The sequence below is a fragment of the Camelina sativa genome, chromosome 7, assembly GCF_000633955.1.
Source record: "Camelina sativa cultivar DH55 chromosome 7, Cs, whole genome shotgun sequence".
Taxonomy (NCBI): domain Eukaryota; kingdom Viridiplantae; phylum Streptophyta; class Magnoliopsida; order Brassicales; family Brassicaceae; genus Camelina; species Camelina sativa.
This window is the reverse complement of record NC_025691.1, coordinates 21,614,008-21,626,428: the sequence shown is the minus strand read 5'-3', so window position 1 is coordinate 21,626,428 and position 12,421 is coordinate 21,614,008. Positions and strand designations below refer to the sequence as shown.

The following is a 12,421-nucleotide window of genomic DNA, read 5'->3' as shown; positions in this document are numbered from 1 at the left end:
GTGTATTTAGTTTGGTAGTGTTTCTCAATTTATGAGAACACAACCGTTGTAGTAACAATTCAACAGCCACACATATATATACATGTATATATAGTCACCTTTCAAAGAGTTGTACTGGTTCATAATAGTACCCCTTAATAATGCATAGATTTAACATATAAATGTATATATATATTACTTATATAATATAATTAAGATAAGGGAAGAGGGTTATTAATATATCCAAATTCTAATACACTAATAGAAACCGATTCATTACGGTATCGTCTTCGATATGTTAATATAAACTTGAACTTTATTATTAAACCATAAGACACGTAAACCACATAGAATATAAAATATTCTTACATACTTATGTGCTACACTACAATGACTGTGTAGTTTTTCTTCAATGAGATGTAGCAGTTTAGATCAATCATCAAATTGTTGTGGATTAGTGTTAGGTGGTTCTAGTGTCTTATGTTCTTGAAAAAAAACTTATAGATCTAAAAGGTCTATCTGTTTGTATTAGTACATATAGCCTAGTTATGATTGATGATTTGTATTAATAAGATCTCTATTTGTTTTTGTACATGTAGACTAGTGATTTGTATTAATGCGATTTTTCATTTTAATGAGTTAGTGGGGAATTCAAACCCGTATAGTATTGATGACTGAACGGACCTAGCTTCGTTATGATTACTATCTACTATCCCACTATCCAGACACCCCTCGTAAATGTATGTTACGAACTTTATTAAATAACCACCGGCTTATGTTTTTGTTGTAGAAAATACTCTAAGTGAAAGAACAATATCAGCTTGTTTGTCGCTCAAGAATCCTGCATTTTCTTGGATTTGATGCCTTCACAATATAACTGGACCCTGCTTCGTGTGCTTGATCCATATTTCATAGATCTATAGACAATTTATAAAGTATATTGATTTCCATGTGCTAAAGAAGACATGATCATGGTGTCTTTAGTCGCAAGCTATCTACATATCTCAATCACTTATAGCGGTCCATCTTGTCTCATCCGAATTCCATTTATTATGTAAAAGTATGCACATGCCCACACACACACACACACATATATGCGAGCGCTGAATACATATTTACATCTATAAGTTATACCACTTATTTGAACACTTCAGAATCTGCTAGGATACAAATAAACCGAGATGTTATTTTTTTTGATGATTTCATCAATTTTGGTAGATGCCAAATGTATTCATGATATACTGTTATTTAGGGATTTACATATTGTTTAGACTATTTGCGTTATAATATTCAGACATAAGTCAATAATTTAAAAGGCACACACGCGAATACATAGCAGACAATGATGAAAGGTAATAATGTACTAAACTACTAAATAATGTTCATATAAAAAAAAAATTCTTTTTGGGTTGTCAAAGAATTAAATTATGTCTAATAATGTTATTAGAAATAGGTAATCATTAATATCCCACGTTTTTTTAGGATTTAGGTTCTTTGGCTCCCCACTAATTCGGTAATTCCTCTCAGTGCTCCAGCTCCAAACTTACTTAGTTCTAACGAAAACAGAAACCTCAAACAAAAAAAGTTCTTAGCAAATTTCATTCTTATTTATTTGTTTATGTGCATTTACTTTAACGAACAATATGATTTATACAAACAGGGATTAAAATATGAAGAGAAGATAAAAAAGGAACAATCCTGCAGTGGCGAGTATTCTAATAATTTCCAATACATTGCAAACTGATATTTCACAAATCTTAAGTAAACAAAGACAACAACAGGTACAATTGTACAAACCTATGGGGAATAAGTTCCCACCTTGAAGTTTTGACATGTTTGAATTGCGTGACACATTTGTCTTATATTTAATCCAAAACAAACTATTATTTTATATTAATTTGTACGCTAAACCAAACAGTTTGATATAAATGTTCATTATCTATCTTAAGCATGATCAAGACATGTTAACTACAGTCTTCAGCGTGGGACATAAAATGTCAACAACTATTCAAATATTACATCATCTGAGTTGCGTAGCTTTCAGATGTAGAAAACAGTATTTGTGTATACGAAACTATGAAATGTCACTGATATTTGACTATTGACTTCATTTTTTCACTGCATACTTGCATATAATGCGTAACAGATATTAGTGTATTTGTACTACATACTATTTATTTCTTCGGGGTCCCTAAAATTCAATCACACAACCTTTTTTTTTTTTGACCTCAATCACACAACCTTATAACCACACACTAAATAAAGTTAATAGAGCACAGGCCTAATTCACACATGTATAAAAACAAACGCAAATAAATTCTCCATAAATATTGAACAAAAAAAATATTCTCAATAAATGAACATAATGTGTTTTTTAATACATTTTCTTCATATGTTGAATCTATGATTATATCTAAAGTTATTTCAGAAAAAAAAACTACTTAGTGAATTTGAAAAGAACTTTCTATTAATCTAATCTGATCATATGTAAACCTTTAATAGTTCAATTTTATAGTTCATGTAAAAAAACCGGATATTATTGTCATTACATCGTTTAGTAATTTTCATCTTGTCAAGAATAGTAAATATGATTTTATTTTAAAGTTTATTCTTTAATATATATGGTTTATTTATAATTTATCAATTATTTGAATACGGTTGTATTTTACTACAGATTTTTTTTTTTTTTGAATTCTCGACCCACTTTCTATATATAAATAACGGAAATTCAAATCAAATTATTGATTGGTAGTTTGTGGTACGAATGGTATTGTTTTTTTTTCAGGGAAGTGATTTTGATATCACAAATACAGGAAGGTGGGGTCTATTTTACCCCCCAAACAAGACGAGACAGTGTCTTTATTAACAATAAATAAAGATTGAAACTCCATCTAATTAAGAAGAAAAATGTGTTTATAATTTAATGGAAAACGTATAAAAATACTTGGTGCAAAGACATGCATGGTGGCTCAACAACTTTGTTATTTTTTATTGCCTTTGTGCTAACAACAATAATGAAAGATCCATTTCTTTAGAGACTTCCAAAACTCTATGAAAAATACTACCACAACACACCTCGAGTCCCTAGGCATGCTAAAATAACATCATTTACTAGGCATGCTAAATTAACATCATCTTCAAAATGGTAAAAAAAAACAACAAAATCATATGTCAGTACAAACTCGTGTCCTTGTTCAAAATTCCTATAACAAGTTACTCAATGTTACTTTGTACTTATTTGCACTATAGCTTAGCTTGCTCTCCACATGGAATGGGATTGGAAACTAGCTAGAGATCAATGACAGAACCTTCAAACTTGGTTCCACCATATTTAAATAATTGACATACGAATATTGTACGATCATTATAGTATAGAAATTTTTTGTCACACACAAATATGTAAGTGAATATGCTTATATGGATTTATGGTTACAACTTACAAGTAAATAAGTTCCCGGAATTATACATTGGTGTTACGATCTAAAGAGAAAAACAAGAAAAAACACAAACTCATATAACCCATAATATGTCACATTCAGGGAAAATATAACAAAGACCAAGGAAAATATATATATATATAGTAAATTACCAAATACGAACAAATCAACGGCGACGACGTGGAAGAAAAAGATGATCGTAGGAAGGAGCTTTTCTTGATCTTGGAAGATTAACAATGGACTCTGAAACTGCACAAGTTCTCCGACAAGAACCGTAGAGATTCACTAACCCGAACCTGTCCCCGATGCTGCTCTTTGACAACGTCTTGCTTGAAGAACCACCGGAATTTTCCCGAAACCTCCGATCTACATCTTCACTTCCACCACCGTCAACATCGTCTTCCTCGTCGTCACTGTTTGTTCCTTCGTCTTTGGAACATTCCAACAACGCATCCGCGAAGGGATCTCTCACGGTCACAGGGAAGCTATGCTTCTTACTGGAGCTGTTAGATTTAGAGTTTTTCCCGGTGGCCGGAAAGGAAACACTCCGGTGAGGAGGGAGGGGTAAAAGATTTGAAGATTCGTCGTTTCGACGGTTGTTGTTGAGTCTATGAGAGTAGTCTTTAGGTTTTCCGGGTAGCTGTTCCCATGAGAAAGGGACACCGAGGAGACGACGAGGAGTCGCCGGAGAATTCAGAGGAGAGTCTCCGGGAAACACGAGGGAGCTAGAGGAGCATGAGGAGAATGATGAGAAAGAAGAAGAAGAAGATAAAGATCTCCGAGAGGAAATGGATGACTTCGCCGGGAAGCTAACCGGATCGGATCTTTTAGATACATTTTGGGTTCTTGATGAATCCATGAGGAAGAAGAGATAATGTGATCCAGAGAGCAACTCTGTTTTTTCTGTTTTGGTCGTCTTTACTAGTTTGGTCTCCTCAGATACTTCTCTTTTTAAACTGTGGAAAATATAAGGACAAAATTGTCCAATTACAATTTTTTTCAACTAATTATACTTACTATAATAATGATAATTAACAAAAAAGGCAAAACATAATTATCACATCTATGTAGTATTGTATTTTGTTTCTAGTCATATTTCGTAACGATTTATTTATACGCTTGCAACTGAAAATATTAATTAAGTGTGGATTAAGAAAATTTAGGTATGGGAGAAACTTAAACAGAGAGAATTAGATTTTTGGTAGATATGATATGTATTAGTGGATATTGAGAAACGGCTGGCTTGATTTGTTGAAGGTTCTGAAGATGCAAGTAAAGATGAATTTAAAGAGTGAGAGTGGCGACCGACCCCATTGGATTGATGGGCTTAGACGTTAGAGATGAAAACGACATAGACACATTGGATATGAACTTTAAAGTTCCATTAAATAAGATACTACTAATTTTGAATTATCCTGAGTATATATGAGTCGGTAAAAAACAAAAGCAAAAACTTGTTATAGATTTGATTTTGACAGTTCTACATGTGAGTTATTCACGACATTGAAGGGGACAGTATAATTAGATCATAGTTAGTTACAACTTACAAACTACCATAATTTTTTAAAAAAATTACGTATGGTATATAATTAATGCAAAACAAACATCACAAAAATAGGTTAGTTTATCCAACGTGATTTGTCTTAAATTCTTAATGGTATGAATATGAAGACAGATTGTGAATATAGTACTTTTATCAGATTGCTTGTTAGTATTATTTGGTTGAGATTGATGAGTCAAACGTAATTTGCTAGTTAATTTAGTGGTTGAGTAGTCCTAATTTACAAAGAGAAAGCGTTCACATGTTTATATAATCGTAACAATATTAGCAAACATTTGTCGGTTTTATTAAAGTCTAGTTTTTTCGAAAAGAATCTTTACATACAAATATCCCATAACAATTTTGAGCGGCCTTACTAGATTAACTACATCAACAACTCGTATGAATATGATTACGTCCCCTTGATAATGGCACATAACGTGTATCATTTCATTGGCCCTAACTTCTGGGCCTTGTGAAGTTTTGATTGTCAAATTGGCATCGATGAATTTATTTGTTTTTTTTTTAAGTTTTCTGCCCATCTTGTAAGTTATAACTTTTGTCCGTTGTAACATTGTATGACCCACAAAAACAAATTTTTACTAAACGAGTATCTTCTCGCCATATGAATAATTACATTTTCATTGTCAATGTCATATCGTATATTGAGTAGTCAAAAACCAAAGCATAAACTATCATGATCAATATCATGTGACTGAACATAGCCACCACACATGATTAAATTTTTTTTTTCTCGGTCACTATAGCAATAAGAAAAAAAATCTGTAGTAAATTTGGTCAATTTCCAAGTCTCACAATCTATTCTACCTCTTAATAATCAAACACAAAATGCACACGTACCAGTCCTAGATACATAAAATAAAAATTTAGAAACAACACCACTGAAAGATAAAATCTTTAAGGTTAACCATAGTGAGAATGAACTTACAATCCTATGTATAGTTGAGCAGATAGAGTCAATAGAAACAAAGTTTGCAGAGAAGGAAAACAACACAATAATGTAAAATTAAGAGAAAATTTTATTTTTTCTTATTTGTTATTGAATGAGAATCAATGTAATCACTTACAAACTATAATTAAAAGAACTAATTAAACATCTTTCTCTATATATTCACGACTCCTACCATATAAAGAATTGTTTTTTTCAAACCTGCTACACCGTACCAAAGCAAAAGATATAGGAATAATTAAAGAAAACAGTAAGCAAAACATAACATGCAATTCTCATAATGAAGAAACTAACTTGTAATCTATTTTGAGCAAAAGAAATAAACCATTACTAATGCATTAACATAGTATAGGTAAGCTACAAAAAAATAACCAGTTACAAGTTACAACCAATATAAATTCGTTCATGCATGGATATAGACTACCTAAAAAGCCACAAGCTGTACCCATCAGCTATTTGGAACAATAAGCATACTAATCAGTTCCAATTAGACAATTTTTAGATGATGTTTTTTCTTTAGGAAGTTCAGTACTCTTTTATCTTCAGCATTCTAATCTATATTCTAAATCTGAATCTCGTTGGTGAATTCTTCAAAAGAGTATTCTCTGAATATGTTTGATATTCAAATCCTCCTTTCTCTGTAGTTGACTTTCATCTTCGTTCACTACAAAAAATACAACAGGATGTGAGAGATATTATAAAGGAGCAGTTACTACAAAAATTAAAGCAAAGGAAGGTGAAAAGGGTTGAAGCAGCAGTTACTACGAAAATCAAGTAAGAGAAGACAGAGAGGATCAGTCAAGCAACATAAATAATTCAAGATGATTGGTTGATTTTAGTCATGAACATGTGGCACTCTCTCAATTGTTGATGTGGCAGAAGGATTGAGAGAGTTGGCAAACATTCATAGTATTGATTTCTTATGTAATATTCAAATGCACAAATCTATAAAATGAGTACTGAATAGAATACTAGATATTTATATATACATTTTTGGAGACACTTATGAAATAAATCTTGAAGTTCAAATTACAAGTATACCATTAGCATTAATTATTAATTTAATAAACAAATTAATTCTACCTATATTCGTTTTTTGTTAATAGAAACTAAGTGTTTTAAAAGGTAACAAACATAATTGCAAATGTATACAGATTTTATTTCTTATTTTATAAGGAAGTGAATGAAGATGTTCACCCCTAAGGGTGAACCCAAGTATTGTTCTTTACTTGATAAAAAATTGAAAAATTGATTAGATAAAAAGTAATTTTTAGCCTCATATACTATATTTTACTTTCACGGGTTTCATATGATGAGTTTTACGGATTAAAAATCTTTGAACATGTTGTGTGATCCACCTAGCATGGCGGGTTTGGACTATAGAACCAACAATAAAACTATTAGTTTATTTCATATACTACAGATTTGTAGTCATAATTCGAAAAATTAACTTATAAATTATTTAGTTTATGAACTACATAATATTACACATACTACAACACAATCTTAATATTCCAAAAAAAAATTGTATACACATAAAAATATTAAATATACACGAACATACTATATAGACAAAACTAAGTATTTTAAAATTTTATATTTTATTTAATAACAAATTTAATGTAATTAGGTTTTAAACTGTATAAAACGTAAGAAGAAGAAAAATCATTCTAAACAAAATTATAAATTAATTAGATAAAAGTTAATTAATTAGAAATTTGTAAACTAAATAAATTAAAATTTATTATTTAAAATATAATTTATAATTTAGTCCCACGATGTACCGCAGGTGAAAACCTAGTTTATATTATTATGTGCTTTGTTATGTTTTATGTGCTTTATTATGTTTTTGGTTGAAATCAGTTTGGGCTCTTTTGAGAATAACAGTGGGCTTAAATCGATATAACATCTTTACTTAAGCTCCATAATTTTCTCAACTGACTTTTCCTCTAATGAGTTTGTTATTACATTGTTGAGGCCGAGGTTCATTGTATGTAAATTTTACGTACTTTTTTTTTTGTGTGGATGTCAATTTTAGAATTTATGGTCCAACCAAATTTGTATGAAAACTAATTACTAGAGGACTTAATCAAAATCAAATTGTCAACTAATACTTCAATTTCACAAAAGGTAATTGCTATAAACTATTGACTCTTTAACTTTTTATAGATACCGCACAGGTCGTTTTCCTAGTTGTAGTTAAAAGAGAACATGATGGGTGGTAGCCTTGAGATTATTATCTGTATCCGCGGATATCCGAATCTGTATCCGCTTTTTTATCCAAAAAAAAATATCCGAAAAATGGATATGAAGCCGGATAGTAAATAAACAGATATTTAGAATTCGGATACAAATACAAAAAATCTAAAAATTTGGGATGGATAACGGATATCCATGATATATCTAGAATCCATATAAGGTTTTGTATCTTAAAGGACTTATAACGTTAAAGTCCAAAACAAAATTGTAAGACCCACCACATGTTTCTATTTATTTATTTTTATTTTAATAAATAAAAAATATTTTAAAACTCTAAAAAATCAAAAACCCTTTGTCACTTTCTTTTTGCCAAGTAAAGAAGATTCTCTCCTCTCTCAATCCAGATCTTCGAGCAATAAAGCAGAATTAGAGAGAAGACTCACTCTCGTCTCCTACGTTTCACCCTCTTTACTCTAATGTAAGTTTTTTTTCTTTTTACTATGTAACTAGTCAAGTATTGTTTTTGAAATCGATTTCCAAATATTTTTCTTCACCATCGACTTTTAATAGGTTTGTATATTGTCTGAGATTGAAATGTAAACCCTTAAATTTGCTGTATGTGTTTCCTCTTTCATATAAGTTGGGTTTTGATGTTTATGTCATAGTGATATTAGTTTTTTTCTTTGTGTAGATGGATTCTACCGATGAGACTTCTAAATCCACAGCAAATTTTGGAGCTAGTACTTCAGAAGGATTCCACATACCAGAATCACAAGAACAACCTCAAAGAATAGAGACCGAGTCTTCAGCAAATGTTGAGGAATCAAAGAAAAGGTCTAACCCGTCTATGGCTTGGGACCATTTTGTGGAGACTAATATTGCTGACAAAGCTAAATGTTGTCATTGTGCCACAATGATTACATGTAGAACGAAGACGGGTTCGACAACTAGTGCAATGTTAGCCCACATCAAGACATGCAAGATGAGAAGGCCAGACGAAGATGAAGGTGAAAGTGATAGTAAAAAGCTGAAGCAATCAACATTATTTCATCAGAATCACACAAATGGAGTGTTTGGGAGTAAAGTGCCATCTTTCATGGCTTATAGTCAGCCAGCAACCCGTAGGGGATTAGTAGAAATGATCATTATGGATGAGCTGCCGTTTAGATTTGTTGAACATAGGGGATTTATAAGATTCATGAACATTGCTCAACCACGTTTTGTTATGCCTTGTCGTCAAATTGTGGCTAAAGATTGTTTGGAGCTTTATGAGGATGAAAAGAGCAAATTGAGGAAGTTTTTCAGAAACTATAATGGCAGCATTTCTCTGACGACGGACTGTTGGACATCCATACAGAACATGAGCTACATGTGTCTAACAGCGCATTATGTGGATGAGGATTGGAAGCTGCAAAAAAAGATCATCAATTTCTGCATAGTCGATAATCATTCTGGTGATACAATTGGTAAAATGGTTGAGAAGTGTTTGGTTTTCTGGGGAATCAGAAAGGTTTTCACCATTACAGTAGATAATGCAAGTTCTAATGATCTTGCATTAAAATACTTGAAAAGAAAGTTGACATCATGAGGAACAACTATCTTGGATGGAGAATTTCTGCACATGCGATGTGGAGCACATATTTTAGGTTTGATTGTGAGAGATGGTCTTAAGGAGGTACATGGTGCAATCTCAAGGATTAGATCAGCTGTTAGGTATATTCGATCTTCACCTGGTAGGCTTAAAAGGTTTAAGGAGTGTTTAGAGACTCAAAAGGTTGAATCAAAAGCTGGTCTTTGTTTAGATGTTGAAACAAGGTGGAATTCCACATACATGATGCTATAATCTGTTGTTGCTCTTAAGAAAGGGTTTGATATGCTTGAGATGGAAGATGAGAAGTATGTTTCAGAGCTTACAAGAATCTGCGAAGCTGTACCAAGTGAAAGTGATTGGTCTTATGCAGTATTTTTATTGTCTGATATATTGCAGTATTTTTATGATGCAACTGTGAATATCTCTGGGTCTAAATATGTTACTGGTAATACATACATGAAAGAGATATTCGGAGTGGGCTGGATGATTGTGAAGATGAATAATATGGAGGATGAACACAAGAAGGCTATGGCCGAAAAAATGAAGCTGAAGTTTTATAAGTATTGGGGAAATTTTGACAACTCAAATATGATGATCTATGTTGCTGCAGTTCTTGATCCGAGATACAAGATGAGATGGGTAAAGTGGATGATTGAAGGTACATATCCTTCTAATGAGGCTAAGTGTTTGATTGCCAAGATCACAAATGCTATGGATAGATTATTTGAATATTATTCATCTTTGCAATCTCAAGATCCAATATCTTCCCAAAGTAAAGGAGGTTCAGAGCCACATTCTAAGCAAAAAGATAAGAAACATAAACTCATGGAGGAAATGTTTGATGATGCTGAGGAAAGTGAAGAGGCTGATGTTGTGAAATCAGAGATAGAGTATTATTTAGATGATATTCAGGAGGATAGAAAGAATCCAAGTTTTAAGATCTTAGATTGGTGGAAGATAACCGGTTCTAAGTATAAGGTTTTGTCACTGATGGCAAGAGACTTGTTGGCCATACCTGTGTCAACTGTTGCATCTGAATCTGCATTTAGTACAGGGGGTCGAGTACTTGATCGGTTTCGTAGCTCCCTAACACCAAGAACTGTTGAAGCTCTTATTTGTACTCAGGATTGGTATCGTGCTGATGATGCAGATTTAAGAGTAGAAGAACATCTTGCCGAGCTTGAGAATATTGAATTCGGTTAGTACCTTTTTACTCTTCCACTTTTATGAATTTGTTATAGTTTTCAAATACTAATAGTTAGTTGTTATCTTATACAGAGGTGGAGTCTCTAAGTATACATCCATGATCATATTTGAGGATTGGTAACTGGTAAGTGCTCACTTCACTTGCTTTAAATTTCTATGAACTTGTGTGGAAGATGAGAAGAATCAAGAGAAAATCTAACGAATACTAATCATAATTGATTGTTGAATTTTGCATGGTTACACTTAGTCATTTGAGGATTATGCAGCAATGTGTGTTCATTTTTAAATATATTTAGTCTCATTTTAAGTTCAAGTAGTTCAGTTTTGTTCTTTGGTTTGGAAAATGATTAATCTTTCTCTCTTTATTTTTGTCAGATTCTAAGAAGGATTTAAGAAGGGAAATAAAGGATGTCACTTGAACTTTTGTATTTTGTATTTTTCATCAATTTTAAGCTACGTTATGAACTTTTTAAGCTTATTATTTATGATATCAATGAATTTAGGATCTAAAGACTATATTTTCGGATATCCGGATATTTAACGAATATCCGGATATCGGATATCCGAAATTTCGGATCCGAATACGAATACTAAATACATGGATACCTGAAATACGGATACGAATACGAATACCTGAAAAAACCCGGATATCCGCTCCGTTTATAGGGCTAATGGGTGGGGGTAGATGGTAGCAGGCCCGGCCCTTGACACATGAGTGTTGGGCCTCCATATTTTTTGAGATTTTTAATAATAAAAATAGGTCTCAAAAAATATTTTTACTGCAAAAATAGGCCTTAATTTTATGAAAATTATAAATTTGGTCTCAAGTTTTAAATTTATCTACTTTTTATTGCAAAAATATGCCTTATTTTCCGAAATTTTAAGATTTAGTTTCAGTTTTATTTTTTTATCTATAAAATCTATTAAAAAATAATTGTTTTGTATTGGGCCACAAATTTTACTGGGCCGGCTCTGGATGGTAGATGATCTTTTGAATTTTTTCAACGAATACTTAAATGTCAGTAATATAGATAGAGTCCTATATTTAGGAAAAAGAAAGTAAAACATACTAACAAAGAAACCGTATATGAAAAAGAAGAAAGAAAAAAAAGGACTCCAAAACTAATTTATATTTGTCGTGACGTAATTGTCATCATATAATAAAAGTGTAGTCCAAAAAAGGGGAATTGGAAGAAGGGGATGCTCGCTCGGTCGTCATGGCCATAAAAGTGGATCATGTGGTCCAAATTCTCTGTACACTAGTACTCTCTACTCTCTCATCTTTTTATTTTAATAACACATCGCGTTACATCCACGCGCCGTCGTGGAAGGTGGTCTGAATTAGTAAGTAAACCCATGGCCATATTCGAAAAGTCAGAAGTAGTAAACCCAACTTCGAAGAAAGGAAAAATCTAATTACATTCATACACAACACAACACAAGTAACGTACACACAGAGTGACGAATCATGAATGACACAAAACATTGGATCTGAGTTA

At 32.0% G+C, this 12,421-nt stretch overlaps 1 protein-coding gene across 1 annotated transcript; it reads right to left on the bottom strand.

Moving 5' to 3' along the window:
• LOC104701860 lies at positions 3,376-4,363 on the bottom strand. Its single transcript, XM_010417616.2, has one exon. It carries the CDS (start codon positions 4,273-4,275, stop codon positions 3,583-3,585), a length of 693 nt encoding a protein of 230 aa, XP_010415918.1. The 5' UTR covers positions 4,276-4,363; the 3' UTR covers positions 3,376-3,582.